We start from the raw sequence: 10233 nt of genomic DNA on the forward strand, positions 1-10233 counted from the left end.
TACTGAATCGAAGGAAACAAAACGACATTATGCTAATTGTGAGAGGTTCAAAGAGCAAGAGGCAGATCCTTTTTCCCCAATACATGCTTAAAAAAAAGTTTTCATTTTACGGTAACATCTATTTGTGCAAGAAAACTATACCTGATCTGATGTTTATTCCTTATCCACAGACGTCACCTTTAAGTTCATTTGTTTTGAGAAACGAAATATAATTGCTTCATCTATTACATTAGTACAATAAACTTCACTATCAAACTCAGGTTGTGCCAATTATAAGAATTGCTGCTGTCGTTCATTGTCTCATGTGGACTGAGGTTCAAAACCCCCTTGACACCCAATGAATATTTGAGTAAACTTCCCTCCCCCCATCACTTGTACTCAATACAATAAAATACTGAATTGTGGGAGAATATGGCAACTAAAGGTGCTATGATGTAGACCCAAATATATTGTTTGGTCCTACGTCTTCCAGTTACGCTACCGTATCCTTGACAAAAATAAAAATAAAACCTATGGAAAGCCCGAATTTTGTCTACCAAATTGAACGTATTGAAGGGCTGAATGAGCTGAAACTCCACTTAAGCAAAGCCTGGTAGAGTAGATAGAGTTGCCGTGCTTATCTGATGATATCGGTTTAATATCCTACTCCAACTGGATTCACAATTTGAAAAATTAATAAATGATATTGAAATGGATTATTTTGAATTGAAATTCAGTTACTATGACTGATTATGTCAATCAGAAAAATCTCAAAAATGACTGTAGACTGCTTGTTAGTATTGTCATAGCACCAAGAAGTACACACTTTTAAGCTGAAAAATAAGCAAACAGACCTAGACACAAAAAGAAGCTAATCATTGATCAACACCTACCTATTCAGCGCTTACGCTCAGCCCGCCACTTGAAGACAGGTTTGGATGTTGGGCAGACAATCTCATCTTCCCGTAGTTTGCGTTTTCTACCCTTTTTCTGTTAATTTAGATGGACTTTTTTTCAATATTTTCCATGCACAACAAAAGAACCAGATCTACGGAAAAGAAATTTGGATGTCAATACCTGTAATTCCTTCTGCATTGCCATATCCGTATAGATTTTCTCCAACTCATTGACTCTATTCCTCCTTGCTTCTAGCTCTCTGTAGGAAGCAGTTGTTTTCCTGCACATTGAAGACAAAAGAATATAAGACTTAACCAAAAGACTAATATCGTTCTACAAGAATTCAGTACAACAATGGAAACAGGAAGGAAGAAGTGTGCATCACTCCACCAATTGAAAGGCAGCATACCATGATATTGTAGAAATTTAAGGATAATAAGAATTTCTTAAAGCATGAGTGAGCTACCTAGGATTCAGAACGAAAATGGAAACAGGAAGGAAGAAGTATGCATCACTTCACCATTGAAAGGTAGATTACCATGATATTTAAGAAATTGAAGGATAACAAGAATTTCTTAAAGCATGAGTCAGCTACCTAGAATTCAGGAGATAAAATGGCATAGAAGAAAAGAAAACTTAAGATATCATGATAACAAAAAAAATTTAAGAGAGAGATTATTACACTACCAAATTTCTCAATTCCAACTAGCACCTGATAGTAGGGCTTCGAACCAACTTGTAGTTTAACTTTTTAAAATCAAACTTGCAAAATCTCTACGCCAGACTCCAGCCTATAATCAGGTCTTTTCCACGTAATGCAGTCGGAGATGCAAAGGAATTGGATTGTGGTTGACATAACAGCAAAAGGCAGTTCATCCCATTTGTTAAAAATACAGAAAACTTCAGCAATATACTTGTGACCAATAAGATTCGCTTATCCTCTTTCAGGTCAATTAACATACTGACAAATCACAACAACTATAAAAAGCCAAATTGCATCCGTTGAACTAAATATTAAGAGAATAGTTTTGCTTTAAACCTTTCTATTATGACGAAGTTTCTAAGTCCTATTCATATTCTGAGGGATTAATGGATTTGTCTCACAAAGTAATCTTATGGCGTTTCAAAAAAAAGTACGAACCAATCAGTGCACAGTTACCCCTTGATAGAAAAATATGCCAAAATTTTATCAACCAAATCAAAAGGCATTTGTTTATACGATACTGTAATGCACAGACATTCATAATAGATTCTTAAACTGATAAAAATAAACAGATCACCTTCAATAATAAACATAACTCATCAATCTATCCCCTAACACTGAAAACTTTGTTTGTACCTTTTTATATGATCAGGAATGTCCTCAGAAGCAGGCATAGTTCCACTTTTTGAACGTGATTGAATTTCTTTAGCCTCCTCCCTACAAACAAAAGGAAAAAACAAGATAAGATATATTTGAAAAAACTTTCAAAAACATGTGGAGTCTGACCAAACCTCAAGGGGGTGTCATTGAAAGCCTCCCTAAAAATAACAAGAAACAGAAAATGGTCTCTCCAACATATCTAAGTCTGGTTACGAATAAAAACAAAAATAAGAAAATCTAAAGCATTAAAAAGCAATCCACTTAATCGGATATAATTTTGATTTTCCAAAGACAGAAAAAGCAGATGAAGCTCAAACCTGTCTTCAGCAAAGTAAACATGTCTACTTGAAGGCCGATTATCAAGAGAGTGGAGTGTCGCAGTCAACTTTTCAATTTTCTGCGTTGGATAACAGCATAATTATAACCAACAGAGTAAACTAAAAACCACTTGATAAACCATAGCTTCTTGGTACTAGTATTAATAACCTTTTTCTCACTCTGAACTTTCTGAAGTATGTATCCAATATCTTGGGTCTTCATAAGTAAGAGCTCTTCTGGAGTGTACTTGTTTGCCTGACTCCTGTAGCAACAAGCTATGTCATTTGAGAAGCAAGTGCCAAAGAAAAATCATAAAGAAGCATTATACAAGAGTTCTATGTTACTCTAATTTATGGACTCCACCAACAGTTCGAGTCTTGATCATCTTGAAGTAGAACTCATCTGGGTTTCTAAAGGCCGCTTTCTCCTTCAGTCTCTGTTGAGTGAAAAGACAGATAAGACATAGCCTAAGACATGTACCATAATTGGAAGTTATATTACGCGATTATAGACAAATGATGAAATCCAAGGAGACAAGCAACAAAGTCACCACAATTTTACCCGTAAAGTCTCCTCCTTCTTGTGATATGCTTTTGCACGCTCAACATAGTCCTTGTGCTTTTCAAGAAGCCCAAATTTTTTCCTCGATTCCCTAACAAAAATGTGAACAACAAATTACATAATTCCCATGATCTGATTGATGCAAAACAACATTATCTGAAAGTCTAACAGCAAAGGGAATGTGGTTGCTCACGGTTGAGCTCGTTCCTTGTGAGCCCGCCTGCTAATAGCATTCCTTAGGGACGACATGCTGAATGATTTGAAGCAATCACCACAATACTGCCAAGGTAGCAAAAAGACGGAGTTTTAGTTTGTCAGTGTGCAAACGTTCACCATTTATTAAGCTATGGAATTGCAGGTGCAACAAATATATATAACCATCTCCAGATAGACTGCATCAAATTCTATATTTACAATGCGTTTGGATGGAGGAAAGGAATGGAATGAAATATAGCCTATATTTGCACCGATACGCCGGTCATGAAGGGTATGCTCGTATCGGATACTCCTCCGATAAGACACGAGTACGATACGCCTCCGATATGTATCGGATACGGCAAACGGCGTATCGTGTATTTTCTGTTATGTTGACCATCCGATACGTCTTCGATACGCCATGGACACACAAGCGATACGATCCTGATACGGTCAAGGATACAGCGGGGGTTATTTCGCAACACACAACCTCTTCTTCTAGATTCGACAAAGGCCAGGTTTTTACTGGTTTCAGCGGCAGAGAAGAAAGAAGAAGAAGGAAGAAGGAAGAAGGAAGAAAATAACTTACTTGCGCTTGCAGCTTCTGCGAATCTCCAGTTGCAATCAGCCAACAAGAGGTGGCTAACTCGTGAAGAAGATGATGTTAGGTTCCCTAATTACAATACGCAGCGTTTTGGTTGCATGTTAAGTGTTTTATACTTCTTTTTGTCTCATACATTCATTTGGGCTCAAGCCAGTAACTCAAACTTGTCATTTCGAGAAGCCATAACGAAGAGTTTAGAGTGAGTAGGTTATTTGAGGGGGTCAATACGGCCTATAAAAATATAAGAAATCAGAGAAAAAAACCTAAAAATACTATACTATATTTATAATTTTACATATATATACTCATGTTATCATTGTTATGTAATATTTGTTGAATAATGCTACTTTTGTTATATTTATATATCATATTCTCATACCATCTTATGTAGTAGATGAAATAGACATTCACATTAATTAAAATTATTTAGTATTTTCTTTTCATTTATAATTTATTAACACTTAAAAAAAATTGTTAATTAAACTTTTTTTTTATTAAAATACATCTCATTGATTTAATTGATGTGACATATAATACGGACATAATACTCCCAAGTCTTTGGCACTTCCCCATCCCAGAAAGATTACACCAATAATGAAACCAAAATGTATAAAGTTCAGGTCACATGTGCACTATTGCAACCATAGATTCCTCCTGAACTGAACTGAGCCATAAACATTAATTCTTAATTTATAATTTTTTTTTTCTAAATATGAAAAATTGTAGTTTTTAGATTTTGGGTAAACAAAAGGAATATATATAAAAAAAAAATATAATAAAAAAACCATTTTGTTTTCTTTGGTGGGGAGCTTTGGCATTTGGCAAAACTAACAATAAAAAAGAGTGAAGGGCATCAAATAATAACAAAAGGAGTCTATCTACTAGCATGAGAGAGAGAGAGAGAGAGAGAGAGAGAGAGCCACCAGAGTCACTTAAACCCCAAAAGCATTAGCTGTAGTGCAGTTCTATTTTGGCGCTACTCATAAACCTTCCTTCTCCCCCAATTGAATGCAATATCTATTCAATTTCAATTTCAAAACCCTTCAAAACAAAACTATTCACAACCTACTTTTATTAATAAATTTCCCATTCTCTCTCTCTTTATTTTATTTTTTCCTTAGAAAAGGAAAAGAATAAAAGAAGAGAAATGGAAGAAGAAGGTATAGGGTTGGTTTTGGCAAGAGCTACAGAGCTGAGGTTGAAGATCAGCAACTGCATCCACAAAGCTAATGACCCACCACCCAAAAGGGAAAATGGAATCCAAGCTGATGGTGAAGCAGGAGATGAAGACAGAGAAGAAGAAGAAGAAGATGATGAGGCGCATAAGCTTTTCAACATTTGCGATGCCCTTGAATCCCTTGAGAACCAGCTCTCTTCCTTACAGGTTTGTTTTCCCCAAAACCCTATTTCGTTTATGTTGGTTTTGTTAAAAACCCTAATTTCGCTGAAGTAGTTTGTCTATTGCAATTGGGTGCTTAAAGTTTGAAACTTGCAGTTTGATGTATGTGAGTGTGTATGTGCTTATGCTAGTGTGCTGTGTTAAATGGGTTGGTTTATGCTTGACTTCGGGTTTAATTTCTTTCGTGTTGGTTTATACATGGACTATATTACTTTGGCATTGTTTTTTAGCTTCTTGATTAGTCTTCCTCTTTTTATGAACGCCAAATTGCACTGCTTTCTTTTTGCTTAAGCAAAAAAATACATAAAAAGGAGGGATTTGTTGCTAGGTGTTTTAAAATCCAGAGTTGAACCAACGTTATTACCACATATACAATCAGAATGACTGATAAGGTACAGAATTTAGTATCAAGAAATATTAGGCTTCCCTTTCTGCTTTTAAGATGAAGAAGTGTTGATTTTGGATTTGTTTTAGATGGTGGTTGTGTGGGGAGGAATAAGGGGAGACCTCGGATTAATGTTTAAATATAAAAAAAGGTAATATATGAGTGGAACCCCCAAATTGGAATTATGTTTATTTCTCAGAACTCCTTTGATTGTGCAGCCTTCCCCTTCCTATTTGAGGATTGGTGGATGTGTTTGTTGGAACTACTGAAGTTTCAGTTTTTCGTATAAAAGTGCTATATGTTAAGGGAAGACATACGTGCTGTTCTTTTTCTTTTCACTTGTAGAAAGAAAGAAAAAACTTGTTCTATCAACAAAAATTAGTTATTCTGTGGTTTGATATCTTCCAACATCTTGATTCCTATTCCCGATAACACTTGTCACCGCAAGCCAATGCCGCATAGTGAAAATTCTATTATATGTTGTTTACAAAGTATTTAATATTTTATATTACATTTATAGTTCTTTTCAGAGGCAATAGAGACAAATTTTAGATATCACATCTGCTTGAAGTAGTTCCTTTTCACAGAGTTTTTAGTTACTAAAGTAATTGGAAAGCAAATTTTTGCATCATATAGTGACCACAGGCAACAAATAGGAGTTGGCTTCGCTTCCTGAGTTCTTTCTCCTCCATGAGATGAACCCAAGACCTCCTCTTTAAGAGGACAAGTGTTTCACTTGGCTAGAAAGGCTGGAGTTGTAATTCATTGAACCTACATGCAAATGCACTATATGCAAGTCAGCTTCCTGCACACGTGAAATTCCAGAGTACTCAATTTTAACCATGGAGGGAGGCATTAGACTTGTGTTGAGCATTATACATACTTTCTTGATGTTGGATGAACTCCCTTTTGTTCGTTTGACCCATGCTTGATGTCTTCAAATTGAAACATTCTCTTTTACGCACTAGCTAGATCTCGAAGTGTTAGCATATTTATTATAATTAATTAGTGACCGGTTGCACTTTCCATGGAAAGCATACAAGTTCATTAAATGTGGCCATGTGTTTGATTTATTGTAAGAAGTATGTTATAGTCACAATGGAACGGTTTTATGTCTTGGAAAAGTGACGTGGGGTTTACCTATCATTTTTAATTTGGGTATATATCAAGAACAAATTTAACATGTATACGTAAGATAACTTTATAAGATTTGTAACCCTTTTTTGTTTTGTTTTTTTAATGATCAGGCTTTGCAACAGCAGCAAAGGTATGAAAGGGAAGTTGCCCTTTCTGAGATGGAAAGCAGCCGAAAGATGCTACTCAACAAGCTTAAGGAGTACAAAGGGAATGATTTGGAAGTGATACATGAAGCTTCTGCTTTTGCTGGTGAAACAGTAGAGCACAACAACGATCTCTTGCTTCCTCCATATCCAAGCCGGTCTCCACACACTTTTTGCCTAGAAAATGGCTATTTGCCACCTACACACAAGTCTCTACGAAATGGGATAATCAATAGTGATCCAACAAATGAAGAAAAGAAGAAATTGAGCGAGACAGACAGAGATGAGGTGAAAACTGGATCCAAAAACTCAAGAGGGTTGGGATTTGTCCTAAGCACAGCGGCCAAGACCGTGCTTACTATTGTTGGCGTGGCATCTGTGTTAAGCTTGTCTGGTTTTGGTCCTAGATTTGTGAGAAGTAATACCACTTTCAAAATATCAGGCCTCTCTCAGCAACCACCGAGTAAAGAAAAGAGATCGACAATTGAATGCCCCCCGGGGAGAGTCCTTGTTGTGGAAGACGGGAAAGCTCGATGCGTTGTGAAAGAGAGAGTCGAAGTTCCCTTCTCGTCAGCTGTTGCAAGACCAGATGTAAACTATGGTTGCGGTTAAATGTTTCTTCCTTCCATCGTTTTGTATATCTCTGCTTCGTTGTGATATGCTGTTATGGAAATTGCATCTCTAATGCTCCAAGGGCTGTCTGGTTTGAGATATGATTAGTGATTATAAGTGACAAATTTATTTTAGCTTGCGTCGCTTGAGCCAATAGCTAAAAGCCTAAAACCATGTTCCCCCATTAGCCTTAAAAATCCCCTAGTTTTGGAAATTTGCTACATAATGATTCCCATGCTAATGAAAACTTGTGCTAAACATTGCTTGAAGATAAAGAATGGCACCCGAGTCGATGGGAGTCTTGCTCCAATGAAAAATGGCCTTAGCTTGTATATCAGTGGTCTCAAATTCGAACTAATGGCACCTTGGTAGTGTGTATGTTTGAATCATCATTCACTTTTGTAGCTTAAGTTATGGTTTGTATTTTAAAAAATAAAAAATAAAATAAAGATATTCATAAAGTTCATATGAATTAGCTTGCTATTAGTCTCTCATAATATTTTTCTTCATGGCAGAGGGGTGTAGCTCAAATTTTTTAAATATATATTTTTCTTTAATTTTATTGTGAGGGTTTCAAAATTCTTCCATAATTACACAAAATAATCAATCAAAACAAATTTAAAGGCCCGTGATAATATTTGTTTGGTGCATAAACGGTATGGCCCACCATGGAGAAACAGAAGATGGTAAAGTTTGACCCGAACCAAAGCCATGCATTATTATCGGGTTAAATTTACGGACTGGATAACATGTGTCGGGCCCAAGAAACAACCCAAAATATTGATGGGCTTCAGAAATCATACTATATATACTAACCACAAACACCAATCTTCTTCAACCCAATTCATTTCGAGATTTAGGGTTTGAGCAGCCGAAACCAATCGCCATGGGACGAAGACCAGCCAGGTGCTACCGCCAGATCAAGAACAAACCCTACCCGAAATCGCGTTTTTGCCGTGGTGTTCCGGATCCGAAGATCCGAATCTACGATGTGGGCATGAAGAAGAAGGGCGTGGATGAGTTTCCTTTCTGCATCCACCTCGTTTCTTGGGAGAAAGAAAACGTTTCGAGCGAAGCCCTCGAGGCCGCCCGTATTGCCTGCAACAAGTACATGACTAAGTTCGCCGGAAAGGACACGTTTCATTTGCGAGTTAGGGTTCATCCTTTCCATGTTCTCAGGATCAACAAGATGCTTTCTTGCGCCGGAGCCGATAGGCTTCAGACTGGTATGCGAGGTGCTTTTGGGAAGCCCCTGGGTACTTGTGCTAGGGTTGCTATTGGTCAGGTGCTTCTCTCCGTTCGCTGCAAAGACAGCAACAAGAACCACGCTCATGAGGCTCTGCGCCGCTCCAAGTTCAAGTTCCCTGGGCGTCAAAAGATCATTGAGAGCAGGAAATGGTATGTTTTTTCTTTTGAGTTTATGGGTTTTGGATTTTGCAATCTGTAACTCAAAACCCAAAATCCAAATTTTGATTTTGATTGCTTCTTTTTTTTTTTTTTTTTTTTGGGTATATCATGGGCTCTTTTAATTGTTTAATTTTTGTCATAACTATAATTAGAATTAATCATTATTATGCTGAAACTTTGTCTCTGTGTTACTTTTCAGGGGCTTTACCAAGTTCAGCAGAGCTGACTATGTCAGGTTGAAGGCAGAGAATCGTATTGTTCCTGATGGTGTCAATGCCAAGGTTTGTTTATCCCTAACAAATTAGTGTTAATTTATTTTATTAGTTCCTTAAGCTTGATTTCATGAGCCAATGCCAATAATTAACGATCCATATGTTGTTCTTGTAGCTTTTGGGATGCCATGGATCTTTGGCGTTGCGCCGTCCTGGAGGAGCATTCATAGACGCTGCTGTGAACTGATTTCATGTAATCCAACTTCCATTAGGAATTAAGATTTTAAATTTTGGGCAAACTTCTGTTGGAGTTTATGTTGGAGTTTATGTTTGATATTTTTATTAAGGTTTTTGGTTATCGATAATGTTATCAGAATGCTGTTGCTTTGCATGAATTGGCTTGTTATGTTATATGAGTCTCTTTTAATGTTCTTTTCTGGTCCTGATATCTATCTCCATTAAATTCTAATGCTTCTTCATAGACCATTTGCTGGATAAAGTTTGGAATGTTATAGTTTTAATGGTGTTAACTGTAAATCTATCATGTATGGTGCTTGTATTTTGAGTTTGAAATGGAACAATTTGACTGAACTGTGTGATGAATTGTCTTAAAATAACATTTCCTCCTTGGATGTCATGCTATTTCAAAATGTTTGAGTTAAAATCCTGAAGAAATGGAATAAGCACACTGCGCACAGAATTTGAGGTCCCATTTGTTTCGAAAACCCTTTGCTTCATGAACTTTTGGATGTCAAACAAGTTTCTTGGTTGCACCCGTCTCCTGCTATGTTCTCCTTCTGAAAAGCATTTCCTTTACAACTTTTTTCTAGGTCTCCTGCTTACACAATCCTTTTCATTTTTAACAACTCTACTGTCTGTCTCAGTGCTTGCTTCATGTTTGAATTCTCAACCTTCTCAACTCTGTTACGAACTCTGTTTTCTGTAGCTTTCTATCTAATTTGTTTAGGAGCATTTTCATTCTTCTTCATTGGGGGTGTTAACAAATGCATCAAATAAAGCA

At 36.6% G+C, this 10233-nt stretch overlaps 3 protein-coding genes across 4 annotated transcripts; 2 read left to right on the top strand and 1 right to left on the bottom strand.

Annotated features, from left to right (window-relative positions):
- Positions 1–243: 243 nt before the first annotated feature.
- LOC117637249 (probable U3 small nucleolar RNA-associated protein 11) lies at positions 244–4020 on the bottom strand. Of its 2 annotated transcripts, XM_034372092.1 has the most exons (11): positions 3903–4004; positions 3533–3757; positions 3312–3397; positions 3119–3209; positions 2902–2993; positions 2726–2819; positions 2557–2636; positions 2216–2296; positions 1057–1156; positions 873–969; positions 244–651 (listed from the first exon to the last, which is right to left on the bottom strand). In XM_034372092.1, exons 3-10 carry the CDS (start codon positions 3365–3367, stop codon positions 877–879), a joined length of 687 nt encoding a protein of 228 aa, XP_034227983.1. In that variant the 5' UTR covers positions 3368–3397; positions 3533–3757; positions 3903–4004; the 3' UTR covers positions 244–651; positions 873–876. The 2 variants fall into 2 exon arrangements, with proteins under 2 accessions (XP_034227983.1, XP_034227982.1); XM_034372091.1 differs by lacking the exon at positions 3533–3757 and having other exon boundaries at positions 3903–4020.
- An 802-nt stretch (positions 4021–4822) lies between these two features.
- LOC117638038 (plastid division protein PDV2) lies at positions 4823–7725 on the top strand. The gene is made up of 2 exons (XM_034373122.1): positions 4823–5301; positions 6949–7725. Exons 1-2 carry the CDS (start codon positions 5065–5067, stop codon positions 7591–7593), a joined length of 882 nt encoding a protein of 293 aa, XP_034229013.1. The 5' UTR covers positions 4823–5064; the 3' UTR covers positions 7594–7725.
- A 605-nt stretch (positions 7726–8330) lies between these two features.
- LOC117638040 (60S ribosomal protein L10-like) lies at positions 8331–9656 on the top strand. Its single transcript, XM_034373125.1, has 3 exons — positions 8331–8991; positions 9200–9281; positions 9388–9656. The coding sequence occupies exons 1-3, from the start codon at positions 8480–8482 to the stop codon at positions 9457–9459; spliced, it is 666 nt and encodes a 221-aa protein (XP_034229016.1). The 5' UTR covers positions 8331–8479; the 3' UTR covers positions 9460–9656.
- Positions 9657–10233: the final 577 nt, after the last annotated feature.

The sequence above is a fragment of the Prunus dulcis genome, chromosome 8, assembly GCF_902201215.1.
Source record: "Prunus dulcis chromosome 8, ALMONDv2, whole genome shotgun sequence".
Taxonomy (NCBI): Eukaryota; Viridiplantae; Streptophyta; class Magnoliopsida; order Rosales; family Rosaceae; genus Prunus; species Prunus dulcis.

What these genes read in the sequence shown, in the direction of transcription:
- LOC117638038 (XM_034373122.1), top strand. Translation starts at nt 5,065, where the DNA reads ATGGAAGAAGAAGGTATAGGGTTGGTTTTGGCAAGAGCTACAGAGCTG. An exon ending in ACCAGCTCTCTTCCTTACAG is followed by an intron (nt 5,302 to 6,948) that starts GTTTGTTTTCCC and finishes TTTAATGATCAG; the next exon opens with GCTTTGCAACAGCAGCAAAG.
- LOC117638040 (XM_034373125.1), top strand. Translation starts at nt 8,480, where the DNA reads ATGGGACGAAGACCAGCCAGGTGCTACCGCCAGATCAAGAACAAACCC. An exon ending in ATCATTGAGAGCAGGAAATG is followed by an intron (nt 8,992 to 9,199) that starts GTATGTTTTTTC and finishes GTTACTTTTCAG; the next exon opens with GGGCTTTACCAAGTTCAGCA. An exon ending in CTGATGGTGTCAATGCCAAG is followed by an intron (nt 9,282 to 9,387) that starts GTTTGTTTATCC and finishes TTGTTCTTGTAG; the next exon opens with CTTTTGGGATGCCATGGATC.
- LOC117637249 (XM_034372091.1), bottom strand. Translation starts at nt 3,367, where the DNA reads ATGTCGTCCCTAAGGAATGCTATTAGCAGGCGGGCTCACAAGGAACGA. An exon ending in GGTGGAGTCCATAAATTAGA is followed by an intron (nt 2,820 to 2,901) that starts GTAACATAGAAC and finishes TTGTTGCTACAG; the next exon opens with GAGTCAGGCAAACAAGTACA. An exon ending in AAGTTCAGAGTGAGAAAAAG is followed by an intron (nt 2,637 to 2,725) that starts GTTATTAATACT and finishes TATCCAACGCAG; the next exon opens with AAAATTGAAAAGTTGACTGC.